Here is a 12,699-nt window from a genome sequence, read left to right on the forward strand (position 1 = left end):
GACTCTAAAGAAGAATAGCACTTAGTCTGAAATGACTGGAATAATCAGGTGGAAGTAGGATGCCAAAAATAGAAGACTGGAATTTAGGGGAAGGATCAGAGGTGGGAACGTGAATTTGGTATTCATTTCCTCGGAGATAGTCACTGAGATTGTAGGAAGTGTGGAATTGTGTGGAATTAATAAGAAGCTCGCCCATAAAGAGAAGCAGAAGAGGGTAGGTAGTGGAAACTCCGGAGGAAAATGAACATTTGGATGTATGCAGAAAGAGGAGATGAAGAGGAAGGTAAAAGAAAGAGGGGGAGGTGTGGAGGGAAAGAGGGATGTGGGGAGGGGAGGAGGGAGGAACTGACTGACTCAAGAAAATCGGTGTACAATAGAGTCAATAAATACTTTCTCTGAAAAGCCAGATGGTATTTTATGGTGTACCATGTGAGTGTCTGTGACGGTTACTCAACTCGGCCATCGAGTCACTAAAGCAGGCAGAGATCAAATAAATGAGCATGATTTAATAAAACTTTATTTACAAAAACAGTGACAGGACCTACAGGACTTAAATGTGCCCATCATGAAACCAAGGGAGGAAAGAATTTTAAGAGGCTGAGAGTGAAAAGGAAGAGCAATAATCAACAGTCTTGAAAGCTGTAGAGAGGTCCAGTGGCATCATAACTGAGAAGTGGTACTTGCAACTAGAGAATTATAACATTATGAGGTTATTTTTTTTAATATGATGGGAGCAGAAGCCATTACTCTGTCAAGTGCACAGATAGGAATTGAGAAAAAAATGAATAAATTGCATACTGTATCTACACAGTACCAACATTCTAGAATTTACATAATTGATTACGTTTTTAAATCTTCATTTGGGGTGATGTAGACAATCACAGTCGCCACTGTGTAGAGGCATACCAGTTCGTTAGCAATAGCAAAAGTAAAGAAAACACAGTGATTTTAATCACAACTTCGGTAAGTAACGTGGGACCCTGGAGAGCTGGTTCTGGTCTTGGAGTTCACCGTACTTGAAGTTAAGCTTTATATACTAATGAATTCTTCTCTCATCGTGTATCTTGACCTGCTAGAAAGATCAGGCATCTATTTGAACAGTGGGTATTCTGAAAGCAAATGAGGTCAGGATAGCAGTCGGACAAACATATTAGGAAAAGCATACCTCGTAGGCCTTCAGGTAATGAAGTCCTGAGTTTTCGTTGAGTGCTCTATGTGCAGCCAGCATGAAGTGGCCAAAGAGAAAAAAAGCTGGCGAGGTTTTCAGAGAATGTTAATGTCACTGGATGACTCTTAACGCCTGTACCCCTGGTTGGATGTCCCCCTGTGCTCCAGACTCAATAGCCAGGGTGATTCTTACCAAATGGCTTCCCTTCCCAGTCAGAGCAAAACCCAGAATCTTGACATGGGCTGTGCATTTCTTCATCTGTCTGTCCTCACCCCTTTTTCAGCTTGAGCAATGGAATAAACCTCCTTGTGGGTCCTTTGGCACATAACACACTTTGCCACCTTCGAGTTCTTGCACCTGTTGCTTGCTCTGCCTGGAATGCGCTGCGTTTCTCTCCAGTCTCTATCTGCTAGCCTCCCCTCAACTCCTGCAGGTCCTTGCTCAGCTGCCATTCTCTCCATGAGGCCTTCCGGGCCACCCTCTCTAAAACTGTTCACCTACCTCTCAGCAGCCTCTAGCCCCCTCAACCCCTCTTGCCTACTTTATTTTTCCTCCATGGCACTTATCATTATCTGACTGAGTATATGTTTTTCTTGTTTATTTTTTATTGTCTGTCTCCCCCCAGGGTGAAAGCATGAATTTTTATCTGCCTTGTTCGCTGCTCTCTCCACAGCACCCAAAAGACTGCTTGATTTCTCATAGGTGTCCAATAAATATCCGTTGGCTGAATATATAAATGAATGTTCGGATCAAGAGAAGTAGTGGTTTTATATATTATCCAATATGTACTCTGCCTCTGTGACGGTACTTTCAGTTTAGGTACATTTCAAAAGAAAACTGTTTACTTCGAACAGCCCGGGAGATGGGAAGGGATTTAGCAGTAGTGTCATATAAGGGGTGGTTGGAGAAGCGCTACATTGACGGCCAGGGTAAAACAGAATGATGCTGGGGCACCTGGGTGGCTCAGTCAGTTGAGTGTTCACCCAGCTCTTGGTTTCTGCTCAGGTCACGATCTTGTGGTTCGTGAGTTTGAGCCCCACATAGAGCTTTACGCTGATGGCCCCAAGCCTCCTTGGGATTCTCTGTCTCCCTCTCTCTCTGCCCCTCCCCTGCTTGCTTTTTCTCAAAAATAAATAAAAACATAAAAATTTTTAAAAAACAGCAGAATGGTAATGTGCTACCAAATTCCAGGCAGGGTAACAAGTGCTTTGCATGCATCATCTCATTTACTGGCACATCAGCACTGGCAAGGAGGAAACTGGGTTTAAGAGGGTGGGAAATCTATTGCCCAACATCAGAAGGCTGCCAGTGATGGGGCCAGAAGTCTCACCCATGTTCTCTGAAGCCAGAGCTCTGTTTTTATCTAAAGAAACACTGCAGCTGTCCTTCTTAGAGCAATTCCTGCATAGAATGTGGTGCAAGAGGACTCTTTTAGCCTATAATGCTCTGAGTGTTCCCTCTGCACATTCCCCTCCGACCACCATGTGTTCATTTTCCTCCCCTCAATACTCCACATTCTCCCACTCCCTTCTTTCGAGCAGAAAGCAGCAGCGCTTGTGGAAGCCAGTGTTTCTCTAACTGGGACATGCTTCAGCCTTGGTAGGATGAACAGCGAGGGCTTCTGCAGGCACCAGGCAGCCTAGCAGTGGCTGAGAGAGGGGGAAGGAAAGGCTGGCAGCGCCACAGCCTCTGCTCACCAGCTGCCTCCTGCCCTTCCCTCTGCGGGTGTCCCCTGTCCTTCAGCCTGGGCAGGCCAAGCTGAAAGGGATTGAATAAATCCTTCTGTGAGTCACTTTTAGGACATGTTAGTCTTAAAGTTTCAATGTATGTTCATAGATTGTTGTATTGTTTGCATTTAATAGGGTGACATATGGAAGAACTTCCTTTCCTTGAAGAATAGCTGAATGGGCCAATTTATTTCTGCGTAAGATAGAGCATTCAATCTTTTGTCCACACCTAAGCTGAGGTGGGGGAGGTGAGAATGGGCATTGGTGTCTCTGTGTCTATGTCAGTTTACTGTTACTGGGAGGGGAAATAAAGTTCAAGTGCCCCATGTGAGTTGAAGAGAGGCAAACGTATGAAACTAGCTTTGGCTAGCCACTTACTTGGGACGATCTACCCATATGACCCTCCTATCACTAGGAGTTTGAGAAAAGGGATAGAAAAGCTTTGTTCACCCGAATGGTAATACCAACTGATAGACCCTTCCAGTAGAATCCTGCCTGAGGCAGGTCAAGGATCAAAGATTCCTCTAAAGCCAAAGTAACTGTAAATACATTTTGAATGTTTTGGATTGAGAAGTAAATAATACAGAATATGTGACTTTTATTTTCCATACTTCTATTAATAGCCGACTTAAATTTATGCTGCTTAAGTCTGGGTTGCCTCCTGGGAGGAGATTAGAGAGGAGTGTGATGGGCTCACTGTAATCATAGTTACACATCATTCCACATCATTGCCCGGAAACCTCTGGAATAATCTGGGAGAGTGCATTGATTTTGTATTGCCATATAACAGAGCACCCCCAAATCTGCTAAATTGATACAGCCACTATTTATTTGCTTTCCATCCTGTGAGTCAAAAATTGGGGATGGGTTTAGCCAGGCGGTTCTCATGCTAGTTTTACCGGGGTCACTCATGGCTACAATCATCTGGTGGCTGGAAAGTCACCAGTCATTCTAAAATGAGTCACTTACCTCAGGTGGTGTTGGCTTCCAGCTGAACAGCGTGTATTTTAGGCTTTCTTGGGTTCCTTCACATGGTGGCTACGTTCTAAAAACAGTAACAGATCCAGGGGAAACCCAATATGCAAGTGCTTTACAAGCTTTTGCTTTGTGTCGTGTTTGCTAATATTCCTTTGGCCACGTCAAGTCATATAGCCAAGTCTGGAGTCATTATGGGAAGCAGCCACACAAGGGCATGGATATATGGAGACATGATTTATTGGGAGGATCTTTACAGGAATAGTTTATTGTACATGCATATTAGAAAATTAGAGTGAATATGTTCAACTACAGGTGTTAGGGTTCTGAGGTTCCCTTCTTAGGGATTTGTCACATGGTATGAAACTCACACCCTGTTCCACAGCACCTCCAACTCAGCAATGACGCCACCATCAACAATGAGCTGGGATACCCAAAGCTATATGATCCCTTTATCACTGAAAAGGAACAAAATCTCAAATGTAAATCATTTTCAGATGTTTATAGTTGATTTGCTGCTCTCTTACTTAGAGGAGTAGATGGGTTTTTAGTTCTGGTGTCCAGGTAACTTTTCCGTTTTCTCTGAATGGGTGCCTCAGAGAATCTGTGCTTCTGAAATGAGCTGAGGAACTGGAAGACTAATAGAGGTGAACTAGGGTAGATGTTCCTATCCCACGTTTAATAAAAATAGAGTAGAATTATGCAAGTATGTAGATAAGCTAATCATCTGACCTAATCAGCAATGCAGATTTTAAAAAGCCTTTCTAATTACTTCCTCAGCTTGGCTGAAGGTATGGGTAAAAAGAGTTTCCCAGCATGATGGTAGCAGATGTATTTCATAATATTTATTGAAAATATTGGAAAGAAATCCTCAATTATGATGTTCCTGAAAAGTACATCAAAAGAGATACCATGTTTAACATATTTTAAACTTTCATTAAGTTATAAACATAACGTAATTGAGATGATCAACTCTCACACCAGTTGTCTGGAATCATTATTACAGTTAGGCTGTCAGAGCCAGAGAGCTTATTGGTGAACTGCCCGTGTCTTCCCTGAGTTGTATTACTTCTCCACGGAGGCTCTAGTTCTCTTGGGCAAAATGGGACCACCAGGATATTCTCTGTTCTTTAGCTGTTTGTTAATTTGGTATCTTGGCACAGGCAAGATGATGTTTCAACAACTTTAAATGTTAAGTTGCTGACATTTACAGGCGTATGTAACACCACACAATATGTGATTTGGAAGCCTAGATAGATCTGATACTCATTTTCTTGGCTCAATTTGAGTAGTCATGAATGACTGTCAAATGAATCATTCTACTCTAGGGCTGCCCAAAAAGACGCTGTCTATGAATTCCTGTTGAAATGCCTATATCATTCCTGTGTGCTGTGCTGCTTGAGTGATAGCTGTTCATCTTTACCTCCTTACCTTCCATTCTGTGAGCTGCTCAATGGCTTTCCAGTGCATTCTGTTTAATATAGGTTGGCCTGAGTCAGTTTCTGCTGCCTTCAGTCAAAATAAATCTTAAATGATTCGGTGCTTTCAGTGCCTTCGGAGTGACTGAATGCTTAGGTGGCTCTCTGTTGTCAGATGCTTGTGGAACTGGTTACTTTCCTTCCTGAAGAGTTTCCCCAACATCCTTCATTTAGGGAATCTTCTTTAGAGATCAGATGGAAAATAAACAGTGTTTTTGTCCCACTGTGTATCATACAAAGAAAACAATAACTCTTGATGAGTGTCACTGCATGACTCCTGGCATTTGAGAAACTGAATACTGCATTTGGAGAAGTTGTGAGTGCTGAGTCACATGACCGTGACTTGATTAATTTGAGGACAGGACTAGAAAATATGAATAATCCAACATATAGTGTACGTCATTGGATAGTGGCTTTGAAATTACAATGTAGTTATACAACCAGAAGTCATAAGATGTGACACTTTTATACATCCAAAGTTTTTTTGTAAATGTTTGTTTATTTATTTTGACTTAGGAGGGGGGACTGGGAGGGACAGAAAGAGAGGGAGAGAGAATCCCAGGCAGTCTCCACACTGTCAGCACAGAGCCCAACACAGGGCTCGGGGCTCGATCCCAGCAACCGTGATGACCTGAGCCGAAACCAAGAGTCGGACACGTAACGGACTGAGTCACCCAGGCACCCAAACTCTTAAATCTCTGGATCAGAGTTTCTCAATTTGCATGCTCTTGGCGTTTTCGACTGGATAATTCTCTGTCATGGGGGACTGACTGTCCTGTGTATTGTAGCGTATCTAGCACCGTCCTTGACTTTTGCCCACGAGATCCCCTTCCCCTTAAGTCGTGACAAATCAGAATGTGACAAGCCAGACATCGCCAAGTGTCTCTTAGGGGGAGTGGGGGGCAGTTTTGTCCTTGGTTGAGGACCACTGCTTTAGATTGTTTGAATTGATTATTTTCTCTTTTAACAAACATTTACCAAGCCCTTCCTTTGTTCAGAATATATTCTGGTATGTTTATATTTACAGGCAGAATGTATGTCACATACACTAGGGTAATGGATTTAACAGATGTAAGTTCCTTCCTAGCCAAGTTTAGTTAGAATTATGTTGAAACTCTCTAGGTTTTTCTATTCATATTGTAAGTATTAAGTAGACTCACAAGAAATGGTCTTTTTGTGGGTAAAAAATGGTGAAATATCAACATTTCCCAGTGGTTCTACCTAACGTACAATTTACAATACAAAAAAAATGATTTAAGAAAAAAAGAAATTGTAAAAAGATGTCATTGTAACCATGATGTGAAGTTCATTTTGTTTTTCTTTGTGAGCAGTGGTGGTTTTAGAAATCTCTTGCAGGCAGGTTTGAAGGGCAGAAGTCTGGCTGCAGCTGGCTGGGGCTGAAGTCATGTATTTTAATAATGCAGTTGTGTAGCTAGTCCAATACTTTTAATTTAGAAGGTGTGCTTATTCTGTGCTTGAGGTGAGGGCTGATGGAAATCCTAGACAGTGGTGGATGCTAAGGCTGTTCATAGGAGGAAATGGAAATGAAGTCTAACTTTTAAAAATATGCATTCACATACTAAATGCTGATGGTAATCCTCTCATTTGAAAGGATCTGATGGTCCTGGTCAGCAGGGGTCACAGAACATAGGGCTATTTCTTGCTTTGCTGGCAAGTTCACGGTGGGAGGAGAATCCTAGCTGGAAATGCCTTTCTGAAAAATGAAATCAGTGTGGAGACGAACACTTTCTGGCACATAAAACATACACTTAAAATGCTGCTACTTCTGTCATTTTGGGGCGCTCAGATCTCCACTTAGAGCAGTAATGAACTGTGAGACAGTATTCACTGAAGTATGAGAAATACCTACAACTTTTAGTCTTGTAAACCTTGCTCTTCTTTAGGCTTATTAAGAGAGCTATATAGGCAGGTAAAATCTGTGCTCCCCGCCTTCCAGGGAACGTGCTAACGAGCAGTGAAATGGCCTGAACTCTGGCAGCAGAAGCAAGAAGGAAGAGCCAGGGGGTTGCACAGTAACTGATGAGCTACCTAATCAGCTTCTGACCACTCAGGAGTTAATAGTATTGTGGATTTTATACTTTCTGTTTCTGTAGTCATCCCCTGAAACTGTTGAGAGCTGATTGAGGTATTGTAAATCAAGCGAACAAGGGAAAAGTCAGTGAGCGCTCAGTCCATTAAATGCGCCACTTTCACAAATTCCTGGGATTTCTAGAGAGTTCCATGTGCGCGATAGGCACAGACGAGACATGCCGTGCTTGATGTTGGTCCAGGACAAGGTTATCTTTCTGCACGCTAATTTTAATTCATTATATATGCCTTTTTTTCCCAGCACAAATGGACCCCCGAGGCCTATCTCCCAGACAAAGTAAAAGTGACAGTGACGATGATGACCTGCCAAATGTGACCTTAGATAGCGTTAATGAGACTGGATCTACGGCCCTTTCCATAGCCAGAGCAGTACAAGAGTAAGTACCACATTCTCAGGATGAACTAAGAATCGCCACGGTATTCAGTGGGTAATGGAAGCAGCAGCATCTCTGGTCCCAGGGCTTGTCATTCTAGCTCTGAATGAGCACACGTGTCAGCATCCTTGCACTTGGCCTGACGTTCTTCGGGAGCAGATTAGGGGAAAGCTTGGAGTATTTTACATAGCTGAAAATGTGTGCTTGTATTAGAAATGAGACTTCTGTGCATCTTTCCTAATATCTCTAACCTCTTCTCCTTAACTCTGGAAAAAAATATATTGTTCTTTTTGAATGTCAGTTATCATCATCATTGTTACTATTCACACACAACAGTCAAGAGAAATAAAATATGGCAAGTATTATGTATCTTGTTTTGATAGGAAAGTACAGAATAGCTTTTTTGAAATTTTAAATATGGAAGATGATGTTTCATCGCTTTGAAAATTCAGAATCATATGTAATTTTTAAAGAGATCTTGTCTCCATTTTTTAAAAAAATTGTATTTATTTATTTTGAGAGAGAGTGAGAGCACAGGCGTGCACACGCTTGAGTTGGGGAGGAGCGGGGGTGGGGCGGGGCGGAGAGAAAATTCCAAGCAGGCTCTGTGCTGTCAGCACAGAGCCCGATGGGGGGGCTCGATCCCATGAACTGTGAGATCGTGACCAGAGCCAAAATCAAGAGTTGGATGCTTAACCGACTGAGCCACCCAGGTGCCCCTAAAGAGATCTTGTCTCTCTTCGTTTATCTAGACCATAAAGTTAGGTTTCATCCCTTGCTTATGGAAGATAGTTGCTTTTCCATCATTGGTAATTCTGTATCTAGAATTGAACCTATGACCAGTCTTTGTATATTTTTTTCTATAGAATAATTTTAAAAACATAATCTTACATAAGAATGGGATTTAAATAGCCTCTGTTATTGCTGATACATGAATTAACAGTTCACTCAAAATGATCTTAGTCGCTTCCCATATTTTAATTCCTTTTCCCAAATATTGACTAAGTACTGACCCTGCTCCATGCCTTAGTCTTTGTAATCTTTAACACACACACACACACACACACACACACACACACACACACTAGTATGGCATTTTAGAATTGAAAACATATGTGTATATATAAAATGAATAATATGTTTCTGTGTTCTATAGGTAATACATATTATATGTTTATATTATATATATGTTTGCATACACACAAATATATATGGTATATTAGGGGAAACAGGATATAGTGGATCTAAAATGAAATTTGGAGTCAAAGATCTGAATTCAAATTTATATTTAAGCTCTTAAGAGTTGTGTGGCTTTTGGCAAGTTATTTAACCACTCCGAGATGTTTCTTCGTCTGTATAAAAAATCAGAGCACTTACCTTATAGGACCATTGTGAGGATGTGATATAAAAATATATATAAAGTTATATAAAAGTTATATAAGTTATATAAAAATCGAGCCATAAAGTTTCGGCACATAGAAGGCTGTTCAGTTAATTATGGAATTAGGAATATAATTATTGATGGTAAGAGTAATAGTGTGTAGTATAAGACAACTAGGAAATTAAAATGTTGCAAATACTGTTATTCTAATTGTACAAATGAAGGCACTCAGGATCAGAGAAGTTAAATGACCCCTACAGAGTCATCTGATAAATAGTAACAAGGCAAAGTTTTGGACTTCTGACTCCAAAAAATGGATCTTTTTCTAAGAGTACTTGTAATGTTTGTTTCCAATGATATTCTTGCATTTCAACCCCTATAAAAAAACTTTTTTTCACTCATGTGTTCAAATAACTGGTTGTAGTCACTTAGTTTCTCCAAAGCAAATGTTCATTTGAGCCAAGATTGGTATTGAATCAAAGGGGTTGATGAAATCCTGTTTAAAATGGTGGCATGCTTAGTCACCACTAAATCAGTGATCAGGCCTGGTTTGTGTAATCTAAGTCTTAAGATCCATGTCTAAAATTAGACTAAATAATGACAAGTTTCAATTCTAAGGTGAATAGTAGGTTTCATAGACATTTTAATCATATCGTTTTCCTGCGTCATTATGAGACATTGTATAGTTTGTGTGTATGTGTGTTTATAGATGTGGGTATGTTGCTTTTAATTCAAACTTTAAAGTTCGGAACTATGATTATGAAGATCTCAATTGTGCTTACTTTATTAAGGACTTAACAAATAACGGTATTAACTTGTCAAGTATAACTGTTTCTTTTAATATTATGAGCTTATAACATATAGCATATTTTAATGTGAAATTTTAACAGCAGCTTCAAAACCTGGAGCTTCATTTTCAGCATAACCTCTCTGACTTGATTTGTGAAAACATTTTCAAGCCACAGTATCTTGTTTAACTACATATGCCTGCCTTTATCACTATTACAAAAGTTGCATGTGTATCTAGGGAAATGCCAGATTCATTATTCATGTAAGTGTTTTCATTAAACGATTAGTAAAGAATATGGAGCCGTCACCTGGGAAGCCCTAGAATGCCAGGACCCATCAATAGTTAATTAACCATCGTTCAAGACGGAGTATGTGTGTGTAAACACCAGGAAGTACAAGAAAGTGTTAGAGGAAGCACAAAGTGTGCTCTGTAGAGACCTCTTAAATACGGGTGTATTTCAAAACTTACAGTAATATACTGAGAACAATTTTATTCTGGGACAAATAAATATATAATCCTTGTTAGACACTTTTAAAAAATCTGTACTTAGGTTTACCTAAAGTTCTCTTTCAATGTGTACAGTCATAAGCACGTCTTTCTGCTCCTCTCAGTTTCTCCTTGATTCTTTAATGCATGTTGCTGTCGTTTATTTTCTGTTTTCTCTCTTTCTGTTTTGCCTTTGGATCTTGATGCCTTCTCAGAAGCTATCAGTTATTAACTCAAAAGCTGTCAAACAAGCAAAGATTTCAGTGTACTATGATCAATAAAATAACATGTTAAATAATAAAAGTCTAAAACATCAGTTTGGCATATGTGAGATGAGAGGATTCCAGAAGACATCAGTTGACCTATTTCCTGTGCTTGCAAAACTTTGTTGGGAGAGTCATATTGAGAAGCATGTCTACAGGTAGAGAGACAACAAAATGAAAGATTTATGTTTATTAGAGATCGCATATTATAAATTCTTGGTTAACCAGTACACATTTGACGTTCCAATCAAAGGCAAAAGGAGTCATGATTTAAGAGGATTCAAAGGCTGGCCTCTTAATTCATTGGCCACCAATGCAGTGGTGCCAATGAATTTCTTGTCAATCAAGAAAGAGAAGGCAAAGGATGAGAAAGGAGGATATTAGGGAAGATTGACACTAGAAATGGATGAAACTGCCTTGTCCTTGAGCAGTCCTTACAACATGGTAACCCACAGGGTAAATACCTCCAACAGATGCTCCTCTTTCTCTCCCTTCCCATTCAGGTTCATAGTCTTGCCTCATGCCATAATCATCATAGTTTGAGTTTTCAATATGGTGCCTTACTTTATTGACGTTGTATATCTACAACAGCATAAACCTTAATATACTAATAAATGTTTTCCTAATGTCTGGTATTCTGCATTTTACTGGCTTGTAAAATGAACTTTTAAATCTTCAGTTTAAGAAAGGTTTCCTTTGCTTTGAAATGCAGTTGTTAGCCAGAATTGCATCCTCCTCTCTAAATATTCAGATATTCCTGTCTGTAGATAAAAAAGCATTGCTTGGGATTAGAGCGGAAAGTGAGGTTACTTCAGTGTGTATAGTTCGAGAACTGCGCTTGAACTTATCATTTCTACCACCTTCATTGGTTCATTTGATTGCCATTTATCAGCTTAGGCTCAGCAAATTCAGATACATTGGTAAAAGCCACAGAGAGGCCCACAGGCAGGCTCTGCCCTTTTCTCATTTTAATTGTGGAGATACTGTCCAAGTCAGAAACCATGTGTTCAGTAATTGTGACAAAACTAACTTCCAGCAATTCATAGAACATCTGTTTTGTTTTGGTCTGTTTTTTTCCTCGGATGGTAAAATAGGGTTGTTACCCTTAACAACTTGACAAACGTAATTATGAAATAAGTGTTTGGAAAAAGAGAAGTACAGGCGCATGATTAGAGCAAATTATTGTAATTAACTCTAACCCCAGGCAAAACAATGATATTTTTAAATAGGTACAGTTTGGCTGTGTTACCCAGACCCTCTAATTTCTGTACCCCCTTTTTTTCTTTTTCTCTTAATTCCAAACATTCATACCCCTCATTTGTTACTGGGAGTAGGATAATCAACTTTGTTCAGACTAAAGTGTAAATGAATTAGAACATCTCCTGAGAGAAATTTCAGCATAACCAGGCACAGACCTTAAACTAGAAGAATACGGATCTAGATACAGGCATCCCCTGCTTTCAAAAGTTCCCATTATGCCACTTTGCTTTTATGAAAGACCTATGTTAGCACCTGTTTTTGCTAACTGAAAGGAATCCAAAGAGGATTTTCATCTTTACAAAAAACCGGTGAAAAGCAAAAATGGTGTTCAGTATTGTTGTTGGGTTTTTTTCCCCCAATACTCTTCAGCAGCGAGAGCAGCTCCACCAGGCTCCCTCCCTGGGAACCACACTCAGCATCTCAGCACCAAGCTTTCAGAGCTTTGAGCTGTGTCTGTGAACAGCTGTGCTTTATCTCCATTAATTGTGTGCCTTTGTTAGCAAGACATGCCCTAAGGCATCACAAAGGCCTAAGAGAGGTTATTTGGGGGGTCTGGGAATGCTCAAAAACTTTTCCATAAAATTTACGGGTCATTCTTCGCTCTACACCATTTTGGCTTACCAAAGGTTTCATAGGAGAATGTTCTACTTTCTGGTGGTGGGGGAAACCTGTATAGTAACTCAGTAAC

The 12,699-nt window shown here is 40.1% G+C and overlaps 1 protein-coding gene across 10 annotated transcripts in view; it reads left to right on the top strand.

The window, feature by feature from the left end:
- KLF12 (KLF transcription factor 12) overlaps positions 1-12,699 on the top strand; it is a 443,329-nt gene that overhangs the window by 309,996 nt on the left and 120,634 nt on the right. For all 10 annotated transcript variants that reach the window (XM_053898753.1, XM_019444195.2, XM_019444193.2 and 7 more), the window contains one exon: positions 7,699-7,834. In XM_053898753.1, coding sequence (XP_053754728.1) covers positions 7,699-7,834 — 136 coding nt within the window. The remainder of the gene's footprint in view (positions 1-7,698; positions 7,835-12,699) is intronic.

Source organism: Panthera pardus, unplaced genomic scaffold (genome assembly GCF_024362965.1).
Source record: "Panthera pardus isolate Hobbes unplaced genomic scaffold, ASM2436296v1 HiC_scaffold_1, whole genome shotgun sequence".
Taxonomy (NCBI): Eukaryota; Metazoa; Chordata; class Mammalia; order Carnivora; family Felidae; genus Panthera; species Panthera pardus.